The sequence below is a fragment of the Stomoxys calcitrans genome, chromosome 2, assembly GCF_963082655.1.
Source record: "Stomoxys calcitrans chromosome 2, idStoCalc2.1, whole genome shotgun sequence".
Classification (NCBI taxonomy): Eukaryota; Metazoa; Arthropoda; class Insecta; order Diptera; family Muscidae; genus Stomoxys; species Stomoxys calcitrans.
In genome coordinates, this window is record NC_081553.1 from 205,662,983 (window position 1) to 205,682,230 (window position 19,248).

The 19,248-nt window shown below is 40.4% G+C and overlaps 2 protein-coding genes and 1 long non-coding RNA gene across 4 annotated transcripts in view; 1 reads left to right on the top strand and 2 right to left on the bottom strand.

Moving 5' to 3' along the window:
- The window catches only part of LOC131995256 (uncharacterized), a 52,367-nt gene extending 44,553 nt beyond the window's left edge, over positions 1 to 7,814 (top strand). The window contains exons 2-3 of one of the 2 annotated variants that reach the window (XR_009397323.1): positions 5,084 to 5,408; positions 7,517 to 7,814. This is a non-coding gene — a long non-coding RNA (uncharacterized LOC131995256). The remainder of the gene's footprint in view (positions 1 to 5,083; positions 5,409 to 7,516) is intronic. The other variant, XR_009397324.1, reaches the window with a different exon arrangement.
- A 2,461-nt stretch (positions 7,815 to 10,275) lies between these two features.
- On the bottom strand, positions 10,276 to 13,711 carry LOC131994829 (uncharacterized). Its single transcript, XM_059361745.1, has 5 exons — positions 13,088 to 13,711; positions 12,851 to 13,033; positions 12,592 to 12,766; positions 11,160 to 11,439; positions 10,276 to 10,768 (listed from the first exon to the last, which is right to left on the bottom strand). The coding sequence occupies exons 1-5, from the start codon at positions 13,709 to 13,711 to the stop codon at positions 10,276 to 10,278; spliced, it is 1,755 nt and encodes a 584-aa protein (XP_059217728.1).
- Positions 13,712 to 13,811: 100 nt separating this feature from the next.
- LOC131994830 (uncharacterized) lies at positions 13,812 to 16,079 on the bottom strand. The gene has a single exon (XM_059361746.1). It carries the CDS (start codon positions 16,077 to 16,079, stop codon positions 13,812 to 13,814), a length of 2,268 nt encoding a protein of 755 aa, XP_059217729.1.
- Positions 16,080 to 19,248: the final 3,169 nt, after the last annotated feature.

The following is a 19,248-nucleotide window of genomic DNA, read 5'->3' on the forward strand; positions in this document are numbered from 1 at the left end:
GTTACACTGTTTTCATTTGTAATATTTCCAGTTTATGAATTCATATCGTTTGGGGAAAAAATTGAAATAATCATAAAATAAAATAAAAACGATTCGCATTTGAAATGGCAAAAATAAAACAAACTCTACCATGTTCGAGTATTAGGAGAACTACATTTTTTTTTGGCAAATACCAATAACAACTACTACAAAATAATGAAATATCCAAAAAATACAAGAATACCAAAAATTCCCAAGAAAACAAAAAGTAACGAAAATAAATGGAAAACAATAAATTTAATAAATGAATTTTAGTAAATTTTATAGAGGACACAATATACGTATAAGCCATATTCATTCACTTATACAATCGCTTTGGTACACAAAAATGTATCGCATACATAGATGAATACAAAAAGATACGAGCATTGTTATGTCCTGGGTACCTGGCCTAGAGGGTTATGGAATTAGAACACTAAAGAATTTAGACAACCTAAATAAAAACAAGTAAAAGCGTGCTAAGTTCGGCCAGGCCGAATCTTATATACCCTCCACCATGGATCGCATTTGTCGAGTTCTTTTCCCGGCATCTTTTCTTAGGGCAAAAAAGGATATAAGAAAAAGTTTGCTCTGCTATCAGAGCGATATCAAGCTATGGTCTGGTTTGGACCACAATTAAATTATATGCTGGAGACCTGTGTAAAATGTCAGCCAATTCGAATAAGAATTTCGCCCTTTGGGGGCTCAAGTAAAATAGAGTGATCGATTTATATGGGAGTTGTATCGGGCTATACACCGATTCAGACCATAATAAACACGTATGTTGATGGTCATGCGAGGATCAGTTGTACAAAATTCCAGGCAAATCGGATAATAATTGCCACCACTAGAGGCTCACGAAGTCAAGATCCCAGATCGGAATATATGGTAGCTATATCATTTTATGAACCGATTTGAACCTTATTTGACACAGTTGTTGTAAGTAAGAATAAAATACGTCATGCAAAATTTCAGCCAAATCGGATAGGAATTGAGCCCTCTAGAAGCTTAAGATGTCAAGTCCCCAGATCTGTTTATATGACAGCTATATCAGGTTATGATCCGATTTGAACCATACTTCGCACAGTTGTTGGATGTCATAACAAAGCACGTCATGCAAAATTTCATCCCAATCGGTTAAGAATTGCGCACTCTAGAGGCTCAAGAAGTCATGACCCAAGATCGGTTTATATGGCAGCTATATCAGGTTATGAACCGATTTTAACCATACTTGGCACAGTTGTTGGATGTCAGAACTAAACACGTCATGCAAAACTTCATCCCAATCGGTTAAGAATTGCGCACTCTAGAGGCTCAAGAAGTCAAGACCCATGATCGGTTTATATGGCAGCTATATCAGGTTATGGACCTATTTGAACCATACTAGGCGCAGTTGTGGGGTATCATAACAAAACACGTCATGCAAAATTTCATTCTGATCGGATAAGAATTGCGCACGCTAGAGGCTCAAGAAGTCATGACCCAGGATCGGTTTATATGGCAGCTATATCAGGTTATGGACCGATTTGAACCATACTTGGCACAGCTGTTGAATATCATAACAAAACACGTCGTGCAAAATTTCATCCCAATCGGATAAGAATTGCTCACTCTTGAGGCTCAAGAAGTCAAGACCCAAGATCGGTTTATATGGCAGCTGTATCAAAGCATGGACCGATATGGCGCATTTACAATCCCAACCGACCTACACTAATAAGAAGTATTTGTGCAAAATTTAAACGACGAAATTAGTATACCCCCATCCTATGGTGGAGGGTATAAAAAAGACATCTATATTCTCCTTTACGCAAACTGGTCGATATATTTTACGAGGGATTTTTCTCTCAAGCATTCTTAGTACTGCCTCATCTGCTTTCGCAAGTACCCCTGCTTCGGAGCCATAGAACAGCACTGTTAGTATCAGTATCTTGTATACTGTATTTTGCGTCTGTCCAGAGGTGGCTTTGCTCTTCAGCTGCTGTCTCAATTCAAAGAAGCATCTTAAAACTAGTGCCATTTGTTTCGGCTACGGCGGTGCCGAGGTGAACAACTTGACAACTGGCTATCTCAAAGTTGTAGTCCTCAACTTTTTCCATTTTCTCTATCTGCTCGGATTTTCAGAGGTATGTGGGAGTTAATATCATTCACTTTATCTTATCTCCATTTACTGCCAAACCCATTTTCGTTGATTCGCTTTCGATACTGTCAAAGACTGTCAAAGACTGCATTTGCTTTTTCCGGTAACCGACCCGTAATAACGATGTCGTCGGAAATAAGCGAGAAGCATATTTTTTCTTGTGAGTTGTGTGCCATGCCTATTCACACCGGCATCTCGTATATACTTCTCCAGCAGGATATTAAAGACATCACTCTATAGGCTGTATCCTTGTCTGAAACCTCGTTTGGTATTGAACGTTTGGATGAGGTTCTTTCCTATTTTAAAAGAGGAGTGTATTTCAGCTAGCGTCACCCCGCCAAGACATATTAGTTTTGCAGGGATACCAAACTCAGACATGGCTTGAAATCCCTTTGAATGTATAGGACTATCGAAGGTGGCTTTGTAGTCAACAAAAAGATGGTAGGTGTTGAGATTTTCTACTCTGATCTGGATTTACCATACCATACCGAAGAGCCCAATTGTTTCGTTGGCTTTAGACTTTACTTTTTCACAGAGTACGCTTGATAGTATCTTGTATGTGATGGGGAGGAGATTTATTCCTTTTTACAATAGTTACCACATACTGTCTTGTCCCATTTCTTGTGTACGGGACATGTTAAGTATTCAAAGGTTCCAATCATCGGATATGTGTTCTTCTTGCCAAATTGCGCAGACGAGCTAATGCATACACCTTATCAGTATGTTGCCGGCCTTAAAAAGTTCAGCCGGCAACCCATCGTTCCCCGCTGCCTTATTGTTCTTCAGTCGGGTTAATGCTATGTGAACCTCATTTTGACTAGGTGGTACACATTCTATGCCAACATCAGGGATTGGTTCTGCGGTATGCTCATGGCTGGATACCAGCAGCTGGGAAAAGGGTTTTTCCATATCCAAAGCCATCGGTTTGATGTTTAATTCTTTTGTAGAATTTTTGGACTTCATTCTGGCTGGTGAACATCTCGATTCGTTCACACTCGCATCATTCCATTTCCCTCTTCTTCCTGCGGAAGAGACGTTTCTCCTCTCTCCTTTTACCACTCCTTCGCCTGGCGCTTTGCTACTGACTGTAATGTTGTCCTCTATGCCGCATTCTTGGCTTCAGTAGCCGTTTGGCACTCCTGGTCGTACCATATGTTCCATGGGGGAGGCTTTAGGTACCCAAGTACGGATATTGGGGTTATTTCCATGGAGTGGGCAATAGGTTACCATTGCGCTGCTATGGATAACGATGTTGGTATTTGGTGCTACTAACTAACATGTTCTTTGCCGCTTCAAGTCTATTAGCCTCAATCCATTATTGGAAGTTTCTTTGTGTAGCCTAACGATATTTTCTATCCCTGGCTGTTGGGGACAATGATATTTTCTTTCTCTATTTTTGCATTAAAATCTCCCAGAACGATTTTAATATCATGGTTTATCATATTGGAGGCCACCGTAGCGCAGAGGTTAGCATGTCCGCCTATGACGCTGAACGCCTGGGTTTGAAACCTGGCGAAACCATCAGAAAAATTTTCAGCTGTGGTTTTCCCCTCCTAATGCTGGCAACATTTGTGAGGTACTATGCCATGTAAAACTTCTCTCCAAGAGGTATCGCACTGTGGCACGCCGTTCGGACTCGGCTATAAAAAGGAGGCCCCTTATCATTGAGCTTAAACTTGAATCGGACTGCACTCATTGATATGTGAGAAGTTCGCTCCTGTTCCTTAGTGGAATGCTCATGGGCAAAATTTACAAAATTTTTGGTTGGTCATATTCCCTTTCTAGGCACTCGTAGAAAATATCCTTCGTCCTTGTCTTTCGTCAATAAGTACTCCCGTTAGTATATCCTAGGAATACTGGGATTCTACAGGATTTGCTAGGAGACATTTATAGTTACTCCCGTAAAGATTTCCAGGATAGCTAGAATACTGTGGTAAGAACTCCAACAAGGATAACGAAGGAGCATACTAGGTTTATTAGGATGGTTCAGGATAAGACTTTCGGAGACTCCAGGTATATTATAAGAATATTAATATTCACCGTTAATTGATGTTGACGGCTTAGTTGCTACGCACTGAGTGTCGCTATTCACGTTTGTATCTCACTTTTATACCCAGCAACAGCCTCGTCTTGTGTGGAAGCAACGAAAACAACAACTGATCAACATCACAACAACAGCAGCACCTTTAACTGCTGGATATCCTCACCAATGTTAGCAACGCGTAGTTGTCACAGTGGGTAAAATAAAAGGAAGTTATATCCGGCCAAGCAGAACTTTAGATTTCTACCACCACTGATATACCCATATATGGTCCGATATGAACCCCACTCGACACAGATGTTGAGCGGTCTAGAACACCTCATTGTTTAAATTTTCTTCAACGTTGCGGAAAAGATGCACTGTTAAAAAACTTTAACTTGAAATTGAAGCATCTTTCAATTTCGAATACTTAGGCTGTGTACCCAACATGGTGGAGGGTATCAAAAGGTCGACCTTGCCCGAATTTAGTTCATCTTAACTTATTTGTTACTCAATTTCGCTGAAACTTGGAACTAATTAGAACTTAGTAAAGCTGTCACATAGACCGATTGACCGATTTGTTATCTTGAGCTCATAATAGGAGTATGTCTCAACCGATATCCACAATCTGTCTAAAAGTGAGTCGTGAGGGCCAACCTTGACATTAATTTCGTAAAAGGAAGGGAATTGGATATCGATCTTGCAAATAAGTATCTGCTCTCTTGAGCCTATAAGAGGCATATATTTTTTCAGTGTTCCTTATTGATAACCCTTTCCGAATATTTTTCTATTTAGATGTTTTATTGTTGGTATGAGCAACTATTCATTTATGAATGTGTATCCATGTGTGTGTGTGTGTGTGTGTGTTCATGTGGTTGTTGCTTTGTTTACATTTTTTTGTCTGTTAGAGTTTTGTATTGTACGTACCAAAGTATGTCCTTGTCACATGGAAATTTATTATCCCATGTATTTACAACACGAGCTTTTATCGGATTAAAAAACCCAACAGCAAAGAGAAGTGGGTAACAAAGGTATAAATGTGATAAAAACAACAACAACAACAACAACAACTGCAATACCAACAAATGCCATACAAATCCAACACCAACTAAACCAAGAACCAATAGAGGCAATGGCAAAAACAAAAATAGAAGAAGAAGAACCAAAACCCATGGCAACACCAACTATTACAGAAACAAAACACAAACGGCAGTGTAAAACAACAATGAAATGGTAAGAATTGCAAAAACCAGAGACAGCAAAAAAATATACTCACTACGACAAGCTGACAGATAGATGACTCCGTTTACATTCCCAGTAAACAAACAAACAAAAACAAAAAAACAACAACAACAACGACCTAAGTAAGAATGACCACCTATCGAGGATAGGGCCTCCACACATTGTACACCTAGAGGTATTAAGGAGTATGGGGCATTTCAGGACAAATCGCCTGGTTGGAGATTTTAGGGAAAATCTAAAACAAGTAAAACCATGTAATTTTTTTGAACGATTTATCTTAACAGGTAGATAGGCAATAAAAAGATAAGGTTTGCTTTCCGTAGTTGCTCAAGAAGTGAAATGGAACAAGCAAAAAGGCGTTAAGTTCGGCCGGGCCGAACTTTGGATACCCACCACCTAACATAAGTCACTGTCCCAAATTTCGGCGACATCGGACAATAAATGCGCCTTTTATGGGCCCAAAACCATAAATCGAGAGATCGGCTAATATGGATGTATCAAAATCGGAACCGATCAAAATCTGGACCGATCGCGGCCAAATTGAAGAATCTCGAAAGTCCTAACACAACTCACTGTCCCAAATTTCAGCGAAATCAGACCGTAAATGCCCCATTTATGGGCATAAGACTTAAATCGGCGGATCGGTCTATATGGCAGCTATATCCAAATCTGGACCGATCTATGCTAAATTGCAGAAACATGTTGAGGAGCCTAAAACAACTCACTGTCCCAAATTTTGACGACATCTGATAATAAATGCGCCTTTTCTGGGCCCAAAACCTTCAATCGAGAGATCTGGGCAAAATTGAAGAAGGACGGCGAAGGGCCTAACACAACTCGCTGTCCCAAATTTTAGGACAGTATAATAAAGAATCTGTCCAAAGATTCATGGCTACATCGTCAGAGATTTTTAAAGGGTGATTTTTTTGAGGTTAGGATTTTCATGCATTAGTATTTGACAGATCACGTGGGATTTCAGACATAGTGTCAAAGAGAAAGATGCTCAGTATGCTTTGACATTTCATCATGAATAGACTTACTAACGAGCAACGCTTGCAAATCATTGAATTTTATTACCAAAATCAGTGTTCGGTTCGAAATGTGTTCATTCACCGTAACGTTGCGTCCAACAGCATCTTTGAAAAAATACGGTCCAATGATTCCACCAGCGTACAAACCACACCAAACAGTGCATTTTTCGGGATGCATGGGCAGTTCTTGAACGGCTTCTGGTTGCTCTTCACTCCAAATGCGGCAATTTTGCTTATTTACGTAGCCATTCAACCAGAAATGAGCCTCATCGCTGAACAAAATTTGTCAAAATTTGAACACATTTCGAACCGAACACTGATTTTGTAATAAAATTCAATGATTTGCAAGCGTTGCTCGTTAGTAAGTCTATTCATGATGAAATGTCAAAGCATACTGAGCATCTTTCTCTTTGACACCATGTCTGAAATCCCACGTGATCTGTCAAATACTAATGCATGAAAATCCTAACCTCAAAAAATCACCCTTTACAACGATCACGAATATGGATATTTCGATGTATTGCAAACGAAATGACAAAGTGAATATACCCCATCCTTCGATGGTGAGTATAAAAGTAGGGGATATGGGAGCTATGCCAGGTAAGGATCGATTCTGACTATACTTGGCGCGAATTGGAGTTGGAGGTAAGATTTAATTTAAAATTTTAGTGGCTCAGGAGATCGATTTATATGGGAGCATATTATTGACCGATTCAGACCATACCTGGCGCGATTGGAGATCATAGTGGAACCATTGTGCGAAGTTTCAGCCAAATTGGATAATAATTGCACCCTCTAGGGGCTACAGAAGTCGTATCGATGGATCGGTTTATATGGGGCTGTATCAAATTCTGAACCGGTATGGCCCATTTAAATCCCCAATGACCCACATCAATAAGAAGTACTTTCGAAAAATTTCAAATAGCTAGCCTTACCCGTTCGACCTCTATTATGATGTGCCCAGACGAACAGCTACACGAACGGACGGACGGACAGACGACTGGAGGGACGGACATGGCTTGATCGACTCAAAATTTCAAAACGATCAAAAATATTTTTACTTTATAGGGTCCCATCATGGAGGGATCACTGAGGAGATTGTCAGTAAGCTAGAGCACCAACTCAAGGAAGACGACCTATGAAACACTGGTAAGGCGGAGGATTGTACAAAAGAAGACTCGTACGAGAGAATTCGAGAAGGTCCAGAGATGGGCACTGTTGAAAGGCATGAAACAAGTCAACACGCATTGAGGTCGGCCGCACCGAACTTTTGGAACCCACCACCATGGATATAATTATTATTCAAGTTTATTATAACACTACTATACCCATATTAATATCCAAATATAGGCCGATCTTAATCATATTTGGTTCAGGTGCCGTGAAGCTCTATACAAGTAACAGCTCCAAATATCAGGGAAATCGGGTAAAAAATGCGCCATTTATGTGACTAAGCCCTAAATTGGTGAGTATAAAAGTAGGGGATATGGGAGCTATGCCAGGTAAGGATCGATTCTGACTATACTTGGCGCGAATTGGAGTTGGAGGTAAGATTTAATTTAAAATTTTAGTGGCTCAGGAGATCGATTTATATGGGAGCATATTATTGACCGATTCAGACCATACCTGGCGCGATTGGAGCTCATAGTGGAACCATTGTGCGAAGTTTCAGCCAAATTGGATAATAATTGCACCCTCTAGGGGCTACAGAAGTCGTATCGATGGATCGATTTATATGGGGCTGTATCAAAATCTGAACCGGTATGGCCCATTTGAAATCCCCAACGACCTACATTGATAAGAAGTACTTTCGAAAAATTTCAAATAGCTAGCCTTACCCGTTCGACCTCTATTATGATGTGCCCAGACGAACAGCTACTCGAACGGACGGACGGACAGACGACTGGAGGGACGGACATGGCTTGATCGACTCAAAATTTCAAAACAATCAAAAATATTTTTACTTTATAGGGTCCCATCATGGAGGGATCACTGAGGAGATTGTCAGTAAGCTAGAGGACCAACCCAAGGAACCAATTACTGGTGATCTTCACTGTGAGATACAAAATACCGGAGTTCAGATTCCATCCTTGGGCGGGATCACCCTGCAGCTGTCGAAGGAGGTAAAATACCTTGGCAAAGCCCTCGATTCGAGGCTGTCGTGGAAAAGGAATATCTTGGGAAAAGGTAATAAGGCATTGTGGTCTTTTTACTCCTGCAGAAGGATTTTCGATAGAGAGTGGGAGGTAACACCAAAGATTATTTATTAGATGCATACGGCCATTGTGAGACCAGTATCGACTGATGAAGCACTGGTAAGGTATAGGATTGTACAAAAGAGGACTCGTACGAGAGAATTCGAGAAGGTCCAGGGATGGGCACTGTTGAAAGGCATGAAACAAGTCAACACGCATTAAAGTCGGCCGCACCGAACCTTTGGAACCCACCACCATGGATATAATTATTATTCAAGTTTATTATAACACTACTATACCCATATTAATATCCAAATATGGGCCGATCTTAATCATATTTGGTTCAGGTGCCGTGAAACTGTATACAAGTAACAGTTCCAAATATCAGGGAAATCGGGTAAAAAAATGCGCCATGTATGTGACTAAGCCCTAAATTGGATGATCGATCTACATGATAGGTGGCCAGGTAGAGGCCGGCAATCAGGACATCGAAATACCTACACATGTGGCCATAACGGATGACCTCATCAGGGACATCGTGGACGAGGAGAAAATAGAGTGGGCGGTCCGTACTTTCAGAACCAACGCCCGAGGTCTTCAGAGGGGCACCACACATATACCTTGAAGGCAGGTCGGTGGAGACGGCGCTGCATGAGGTGGTACAGGAGGTCGAGTCGTCTCTCCGACATAAGGATTACACTTTGGGGAGTGGGCTTTCAATAATGTGGAGATTGGGGCGATAGTCGCCACAATGGACCGCAAGGGGAATCTCCCAATGGACAAATAATATGCTTTATGGCAGGATTAACAATGCAAACCTGGGAGATTGTGTGGTCAGAAGGCGGGTGACCAGAGGAACGCCCCAAAGAGGTGTGTTCTCATCGATACTGTTGAACCTAGTGATGAAGGAAATCCTACTGGATCTCCGTGAAGACGGCTCGAGGTGCTGGTCCAAAGCAAGTTTCTGTCAACGATCAGCAAGATCATGAAAGTGTCTGTTAAAGTTTATGGGGATAAAACATTTAGATTTAAAAATGGGTTCATAAATAAATAAATTTATGAATTACCATTACACCAATGGTGGGAGAAAATCGCTTTACCCAGAGGATGGGAAAAGGTAAGAGTATCGGGAGTTGATACTATGGATCTAAAACAATTCTTTTCAAAATTGGAAAGAACCAAGGAGTTGTGGGAAACGAGTAGGAAACCACGGGATTGTGGTCAGACACAATACCAAATATTGCAGTCAAGTTATAAGGGAAATAAAAATGCTCCTTTTTTCAAACAACTTACATTTGTACTTTTATTTATACTTAGGTGAGATGTGATCTGGTTCGCTGCTGAGACAAGAAGAGACCCTATGCTTAGTCTTTACTTGACAGGCCAGTTCGTAGAATATGCGAACTGCCAACGAGATAAAAGAAAGAGCCCTAATTGCCAGATCAATACATATTAAAAATAGGGGGAAAAATTTATGTACTGTAAAGTTAATACATACTGATTCATATTAAAATATTTTTGAGTTATTATCAAAGTTCAAACTTATTTCATTTCTTAAAAATAAGGGTAAAGTACAGTAAACATCCTGCCCCCCTTGGCCAGTATTGGCCAAAGAGAGAAGGTCTAATGTCCTTAAAGAGTCCTTTGCAGACGATCCAATGCCATCATCGCAATCTGCACACATCGCCGTAAATTTGTAGTGGGAGGAAGTGAAGAGGTTGTCTTTTGTTGAGATCGTTGTCGTTTACACTCGGCTAAATTCCGTCTGTTAATTCCATTTTGGTTTCTCACCGATTTACTTTGCCTTGTGACATTAGAGCGTACATTTCTTGGAGTTTCACATTTTTTGGAAGGTCTAGCTTGTATACGATCTGTAATAGGAAGATGCAATAGTGTATTATGTGCATGGCCGCAGCGCTGACACAAGTCCGGTGATGTACAGCCTGCCGAATCATGTGATCTTGCCATACAATTCATACAATACCCATGAGCTCGCACAGCTCGACGCCGATCCTTAACGCTCATTGCCAAGAACATTTTGCAGTATTTCAACGGATGATACTTACGGCAGATGAGACACTGGTGTAGGTTTGAATTTTTAGGACCCCTATAATGGAATATTTCTCTGGATAAATGATAAAGATTTGCAACATTTTACAAAAACTTTAATAAGAAATGGAGCATATACTGGACACCTCTGATGTTTTATTGAAAAAGGAGATTTTCAAATGATTTTGGGAAAGTAAACTATTTTGGGATTTTAGGATATTGTAGGAAATGTTGAAGGATTTTTACTACAAGTCTTCGTGTCCGAGGGGAGAAGGCAAATCTTCGTTATTGGTCTTGTGAGAACACCCATCTGTGTACGTATATCCGCCACTCTAACATGACCATCGCTACCGTAGTAAGTTTTCTTAATCCTCCCTAATCGCCATTCGCATGGTGGGAGAAGTTCGTCTTTAATGACAACGAGTTGGCCGATAGAGCTATCGTCCTTTACATTTTTCCACTTGTACCTTCTGTGGAGTTCTTTCAAGTACTCGTCCTTCCATCGACGAGCGAATTGGTGCTGAAGAGCCTTGAGTTTATCCCATCTATCTGTTAAACAAAGGGGTTCTGAGGGTGTTTCTGGAAAGGCCATCAATGGGGCACCCCTCAGAAAATGTCCTGGTGTCAATGCCAATATTTCGTGGGGATCATCGGTCATAGGTGATAGTGGCCGAGAATTCAAAACAGCTTCAATACGAATTAATAGAGTGGAGAACTCTTCAAAGGTGTACTTATAATTATGTGCCACTTTTCGGAAAAGAGTTTTAAAGGATTTTACTCCAGCTTCCCAAATCCCTCCCATATGTGGGGCATTTGGAGGGATAAAGGACCAATTAAAACCGTGGGATGAGTACTTTTCAGAGATGTCCTTGAATGAGGACTTTATAAAGTGTTCAAAGGACTCTCGAAGGATTCTTTCAGCTCCCACGAAGTTTGTCCCGTTGTCAGAATAAAGTTGTTTCGGTAGGCCTCTTCGACCCACAAACCTTGTAAAGGCTGCTATAAACGAATTGGAGGAGAGATCAGAGCAGATCTCAAGGTGTAACGCTTTTGTGCAAAAGCAAACAAAAATACAGACATATCCTTTATGATATGCTGCTTGTCGAACAATGGAAGTCTTAATGGAAAAGGGGCCTGCGAAATCCAAGCCAGTCACAGTAAAAGGGAGGGAAAAATTGGTTCTTTCGGGTGGCAGTGCAGCCATGATTTGGGATTGAACCTTTTGCTTGTATATGACGCACGTTTTACAGTTTCTAATACACTTTTTTATGAGTGGTCGCAGCCTTGAGATATAATACTCTTGCCTAATGGTCCTGAGCATAAGAGAGTGTTCAGCATGCATGAGGAGTTCATGTGTAAATTTTACAAAAAGTTCAGAAAATCTCGATTGAGCCGGTAAAATAATTGGATGACGTTCGTTATAAGTGAGATCTGAATTGACCAACCTTCCATTTGCTCTTATGGTATCGTCTGAGTCAATAAAGGGGTTAAGGGAGTAAAGTGAGCTTTTCTTGCTAACTATTTTAGCTGTACAAAGAGAGTGATACTCTGATGCGTAATACCTTTTTTGGGTTAAGGTAATGAGTCGATTTTTCACCAAATTAAATTCTTGAAAGGAAATAGTGGGTGTTGTGAATGGGGGATAATCAAATGATCTTGAGATTTTGGAGTAAAATCGGAAAACATAAGCAAGAACCCGTATGGCCTTGTCCCATTTTGAAAACCTTTCTAATGTGTCGGATTGGTCATCGAACGTGTGAAATACTTTTATCCTTCGCATTTCTGGTGGATTCTCAGATAAGAATCTGGACTTTGGCCAATCCTCGGGGGGGCCAAGAAGCCATGTCGGTCCATGCCACCACAATGTGTTATTCATGAGATCAACAGAGCTACACCCACGGGATCCTAGGTCTGCTGGATTATCTGCGGAGCGTATATGACGCCAGATGCAGTTTCCAACATTGTGGAGGATTTTGGAAGTCCTGTTGGCCACATAAGTTTTCCACGTATTAGGTGGTTTTTCCAGCCAGCCCAGTACAATGGACGAATCACACCAGAGAAACATATCGTAGTTCTGAATTGGGAGAGAGGTTATGAGTTGTCTCATTAATTTCGAGAGTAAAACGGCTCCACAAAGTTCCAATCTTGGGAGACTGACTGGATCAATAGGAGCGACCTTCGTTTTGGAGACAAGAAGGTGGCACTGGACAGAATCCTCCGTTCGAGTTCTCAAGTAGACCGCAGCACAGTACGCCTTTTCTGAGGCGTCACAGAAACCGTGTATCTGCGTATGATATAATGGGGCAAAATTGATCCAGCGAGGTATTTTTATATCAGCCAGCTGGGAAAGATTTACGACAAATTTATTCCACTTTAATAGAGAGGAGGGCTTTACATTCTCGTCCCAATCGGTCCCTTCCAACCACAGCTGTTGCAAAAGGAATTTTGCCTGGATGATTATTGGGGAAATCCAACCAGCTGGGTCGAAAAGCTTCGAAGAAGCCGATAATGTTTGCCTTTTAGTTATAGCTTCAGAGGGCGATATATTTGCAACTTGATACGAAAATTGGTCGTTGAGGGCGTTCCATTGGATACCCAATGTCTTTGCCGAACTAGTTTCATTGAACTTTAGAAAATTCGTATCCAACAGACAATCCTTTGGGACGGAATTTATAACTTGTGGGCAGTTTGAAGTTATCTTTTTGAAAGGAAAACCGGCTGAACTTAGGACTTTGATTAATTGTGATAGGGAATCAATAGTTGAGGCTATATTGTGTGCTCCTGAGAGGACGTCATCGACGTAAATTTCTCTCTGCAAAATTTGAGACGCCTGAGGGTGTGTATCCGCTGAATCACGAGCTAACTGCAAAATTGTCCTTATTGCCAAGTAGGGGGCTGAACTAACACCAAAAGTCACGGTATTAAGGGCATAATCTCTAATGGGACTAGTGGGTTCTGGCCGGAAAAGTATCCTTTGGAAGTTCGTGTGGTCCTTGTGAACTAATATCTGGCGGTACATCTTCTCGATGTCACCGCTGAAAACGTACCTATACAGACGCCAGTTCAAAATCAAAGTCGAAAGGTCTAATTGTAGGGATGGACCGATATACAACACGTCATTAAGGGACTTTCCTGAGGAGGTAGTATGTACTTTGAGATGAGTCTTTGGAAATTTCATGAGGCGTAACCTCCTCCATATGGCCAAGGGAAATATATTCCTTTAATATATTGTAATATGTGTTCGCCATTTCTGGTTTCCTGCCTAGAGACTGTTCCATACGCAAGTACTGGATAAGGGAAATATGTCGTGAAATGCCTAGACCTAGTTCCTTGTGATTTTCGGACTTAAAAGGAAGTTTTACTATGTATCGACCTTCTGCGTTTCGAGTGGTGGTTTGACAGAAAAAACTTTCGCAATACTCATCATCTGGGGATATAGGAGGGCTTGAAAGAATCTCTTCCTGCTCCCAAAACAATCGCAGTTGTTGGCTTATCGGATCCTCAGAAGTTTCGGTGGTTTCAATAGCGAATGATGAGCAATTGAGGGTTTCTAATGGACCGCTAATTATCCACCCAAATATAGTCGCTTGGGCCAAAAGAGAATTTGGCAACTTCTTGACCCCATCAAGAAGTAATTTTGGCATGACATTGCTGCCGATCAACAAATCTACGGGTCCAGGAGAAAAGAATTCAGGATCAGCCAGATCTAAATCAGATAAATCGTCATAAGAATAATCTGATTGAGGGACAAAAAAGTTTGGCAGTAGTCGGGTTATCTTGGGGACGACAATTGCTTGGATGGCCAGCGAGTGGTCATGTTTCCTCGAATATAGGGTGAGCTTACAAAAGGACTTTGAGTTTGCCACTACACCGCCGCCCATTCCCCGTATTTGAAAATTCATTGGTTCGGTTGGAAGCAACAAACGCTGCTGCAAACGTTTAGAGATAAAGGTTTTTTCTGACCCTTGGTCAAGAAAAGCACGAGCACTAAATGTGTCTCCATTATGGATTATGGAGACTAAAGCGGTTGGCAAAAGGGTTTTCTCGCAGAGCTGGTTGTTCTCGGAAACATAATGAGACGACGTTTGGGTCACTTGGTAAAAGTCTTGGCTAGGAGTGGAAGTGGATGGTAATTCAATAGGAGAGTTTACGTCAACAGGGTTTGTGGTATTTACGTTAGACTTGTTTGGAGAAGATTTGGTGTTGGAATTGGGAAAGTGCAAGAGCGTATGGTGGTTTTTCTTGCACGTTGTGCACAGAAATTTGCTTTTGCAATCGCTCCGAATATGTGTATATGACAAGCAGTTTAAACACGTATTATTCTGCCGTACAAATTCGCTGCGAGCTTGGGGACTCATTTTTAGGAATTCTTGGCAGCTTCGAAGAGAATGGTTGGAGTTGCAAATCTTACAGGGAAATTGGGCTTTACTTTCTGTATTGAAAGCATGAATATCAGAATCCTGTTTTCTACTGTTCCCTTTCTTGGCGCCCTGGATGCTATTGAGTCTTTCGACCACCTCATACCGATTGGAAAGAAAGGTATCCATTTGGTCCCAATTGGGGAGATCCCTATGTGATTTCAATGACTGTTCCCATAGTGAAAGGGTTTCATGTGGGAGTTTTGTAGAGCACAAAAACACGAGGATAGGGTCCCAATCGGCTGTGGAAATTTTCTGAGCATTTAAAGCGGCCAAACAATCATTTATTGTAGCCTGGATTTCCTGAAGGGCCTCGCTGCTTTCGGAGGGGATTTGCTTTAAATTGAGGAGGATTTTTAGTTGGTTGTCGACCAAAATTCTCCTGTTTTCGTAACGAGTCTTTAAAGCATCCCACGCCAGAGCAAAATTCTCTCCACAGAGCTTATATTTCTTCACAATAAGTGCCGCCTGGCCTCTTACCTTCAAACGAAGGTGATACAACTTTTGTACGGCCGATAATCTGGGATGTTCTCCATACACTGCGGAGAACATGTCCCTGAATGAGGGCCATTCCTCATAGCCCCCATAGAAGATCTCTGTGTCGCAAGGAGGGACCTTTATGCAGGGAACAGAGTTGTCCATAATTGGACTTTCTAAAACAGGAGAAGAGGATGAATTATAGGGGTTTATGAGGGTCTTTTGCAAGTCCAAAATCCTGGCTTTACAAGACTGAAAGTCACTTGTACATTTAACAAACTTCTTTCTAGCTGACTGTAGCAGCCCCTCATCAGAATTTGAGTCCTTCGAAATACAAAGTGTCCTATAAGTCTTTTGAAGAATTGTCCATCTATCATTTAGCTCCTGAAGAGCAACTTCAAGGCGAGAATCGGAAAGGTCCTCCACGGGCGTGTCGCCAAAGCTAGCAGAAAATGTTATTAAATTATCAGAATCGAAAATGAATTCTTCCATTGTGGATAAAGGGATATTCCGAAAGGAAATATATCAAAACTGGATGAAAATATTAATTTGCAATTTCCAAGGAATGGAAGTGCCCTCAAAGTTTTGAAAAACTTTAGGCTTGAGTAAAAGAAAGTAATAAAAATAATAAAAAGGGTTTTCAGAGAGGACAAACCTATAAGAGAATATGGGTATTTTTGTTATATTTATTTATATATATATGTAAAAGACGGTATATATTTGTGACACAAATACAGAAAATAATAATATCTATTATGGAAGTGACACAAATATAAAAAATAAATAATTAACGTTGGGGTTGTTCTCGTTCTTTGTACCATATAATTCAAAAAGGTAATAGGTTCAAAACTGTTCCCAGTGTGGACAAAATTTCTTCGTTCTAATATAAATATCTCAATATCAAGGGGTTTGATACATAAAATCTTTCAAAGACCTATTTCCTTATTCACATATAAAATTGAACGATGGTTTCTTAAAAAATTCTTGTATTTAGGAAAACTATTCCCAATTTCGCCACAAGGTATCAATAAAGATTTATAAGCCCGATTTTTACACTGTTGTTGGTTCATAAAAATGTAAAAACTGTTTCCAATTTGAATATGCCACTGACATTCAATGTAAAGGCAATAATAGTTTGAATTACTGCTTAAAAATTAAAACGAACTGTTCCCAGTTACACAAGCAAAATTTCATAACAGCTTTTCAAATGTTTCCAAAATTCACAAGGGTCTGTAAAACTGTTCTCACTTTGAGCCTTCGTCTATATGTACATTCATTTTAACAATGTTAACCAACACTTCGTATAAAATTGATAAAATATGTATGTTTTGGGTTTGGTCGATTAAGCTATCGTTTCTAGCACCGAAGATCCGAACCCAAATAAGCTAAGTTGGAGTTCATGCAAAACAAATTGTTGATATAATATTTTGAGGTAAAATAATTTAACATTTGTTAATGATTGTTTCGAGAGAGTTTTTACAATTTGAATAGCACTGTCCTCGGATAACAATATGTATGTTACTGTGTGTAGTACATATTAAGTGGGAATTTAACACCCACGTTCAGAACCACATTAAGCAATGAGTGCTAACATTGAATGTTAAACCGAATGTTATATAGTTTAGTAGTCACTGATCGCAAGCAAGAATTGATTTGGGGGATTTATTTGCAAATGTTAATGTGGGCTCCAAGTGGATGTCAACATTTGAGTCGTAAGTTGTTGTTGTTTATTTTTTCTTTTTCTTTCGTATATTAGACCGTTGTTTCAAGGTTAATTGAATTGAGTTACACTTCCTGGTAGCCCCAGGGGATGGGGGGAATGGATATGTAAATGGTTAAGTGAATTGAGTTACACTTTTCGGGAGCCCCAGAGTAGGGGGGTGGTGTACGGATAAGTAAATGGACTGTATTTGTGATAATAAAATAGGAATAATTTGGAAACTTACTTTGAAGTGAAGAGAATTAATTCCATGTGAAGTACCACTTGTGGGATGAAAGATCCAGCTGCGACGACCGTGGGCAAGAGGAGCATTGCAGCATGCGGTTTTCGTCCAATGTCGGTGAGGGGGTGAACCTTTGATACACCCCTGCTTCAAATAATAGAATTGCACGTTTTTGTGAAAAAAAAAAAAAAAAAAAAAAAAAACGTTTGACGACCAATCCCTATCCAGTAGGGGGAACACAACAGATGGGAATCTGGATTGGCAAATGGAATGCTGATATACTTTCCGGCTTTCTTGCGTTTCCTTTAATATTCTGGACAAGGCACATAAAAAAGAATTTTTTTGCTTTTTAATATTCTTTTTGGGACGTGAAGTCCTCCAAACGCAAATGATTCTTTACTCACTTCTATCCTTTAATTTTCACTGTTCTGTCCAGCAAAAACTATCAAAAACAAAACACTTTCTTATTCCCGAAAAAAATTGATATTCAGCGAATATTTTGTCAAAACACTTTTTCTTCACGCAAAAAATTGATATTGAGTAGCAATTTAAAGAATGCGAGAATACGGGAAATAGTGATAAAACGTGTTCAGCACTAGCTGTCACTTTTTACTTCGTTGCACTTTTTAGTAAAGGTGAGGTTGCCAGATAACAAGCAAGGCTCGAAGGACCATGTTAAAGTTTATGGGGATAAAACATTTAGATTTAAAAATGGGTTCATAAATAAATAAATTTATGAATTACCATTACACCAATGGTGGGAGAAAATCGCTTTACCCAGAGGATGGGAAAAGGTAAGAGTATCGGGAGTTGATACTATGGATCTAAAACAATTCTTTTCAAAATTGGAAAGATCCAAGGAGTTGTGGGAAACGAGTAGGAAACCACGGGATTGTGGTCAGACACAATACCAAATATTGCAGTCAAGTTATAAGGGAAATAAAAATGCTCCTTTTTTCAAACAACTTACATTTGTACTTTTATTTATACTTAGGTGAGATGTGATCTGGTTCGCTGCTGAGACAAGAAGAGACCCTATGCTTAGTCTTTACTTGACAGGCCAGTTCGTAGAATATGCGAACTGCCAACGAGATAAAAGAAAGAGCCCTAATTGCCAGATCAATACATATTAAAAATAGGGGGAAAAATTTATGTACTGTAAAGTTAATACATACTGATTCATATTAAAATATTTTTGAGTTATTATCAAAGTTCAAACTTATTTCATTTCTTAAAAATAAGGGTAAAGTACAGTAAACAGTGTCACTGAGGAGGTTGTCGCGATGGGCCACCAGAAATGGTTTGAGGACCAACCCAGGGAAGACGGAGCTGGTGCTCTTTACGCGCAGATATAAGATACCGGAGTTCAGACCCCCGTCCTTGGACGGGTTCACCCTTCGGCTGTCAAAGGAGGCGAAGTACCTAGCCATAGTCCTCTATTCGAAACTGTCCTAGAAGAGGAACACCGAGGAAAGAAACCATAAGGCACAGCGGTTTTTACTTCATCCAAGATGACTTATTGGATGTATACGGCCATCTAGAGACTAGTACTGGCCTGTGGAGTACTGGTATGGTGGGACGTCGTAGGGAAGAGGACGCGAGCGAAGGAGTTCGAGAAGGTCCAGAGACTGGCCTGCATCGGGATCACAGGCGCACTGAGATCCGCACCGCAGGCAGGCCTGGAGGCGATACTGGATATGTAGCCCATTGGGGCCTAT

What these genes read in the sequence shown, in the direction of transcription:
- LOC131994830 (XM_059361746.1), bottom strand. Translation starts at nt 16,079, where the DNA reads ATGGAAGAATTCATTTTCGATTCTGATAATTTAATAACATTTTCTGCT.
- LOC131994829 (XM_059361745.1), bottom strand. Translation starts at nt 13,711, where the DNA reads ATGTACCGCCAGATATTAGTTCACAAGGACCACACGAACTTCCAAAGG. An exon ending in GGACCGATTGGGACGAGAAT is followed by an intron (nt 13,034 to 13,087) that starts GTAAAGCCCTCC and finishes AATCTTTCCCAG; the next exon opens with CTGGCTGATATAAAAATACC. An exon ending in TCCAGCAGACCTAGGATCCC is followed by an intron (nt 11,440 to 12,591) that starts GTGGGTGTAGCT and finishes TTTTCCGAAAAG; the next exon opens with TGGCACATAATTATAAGTAC.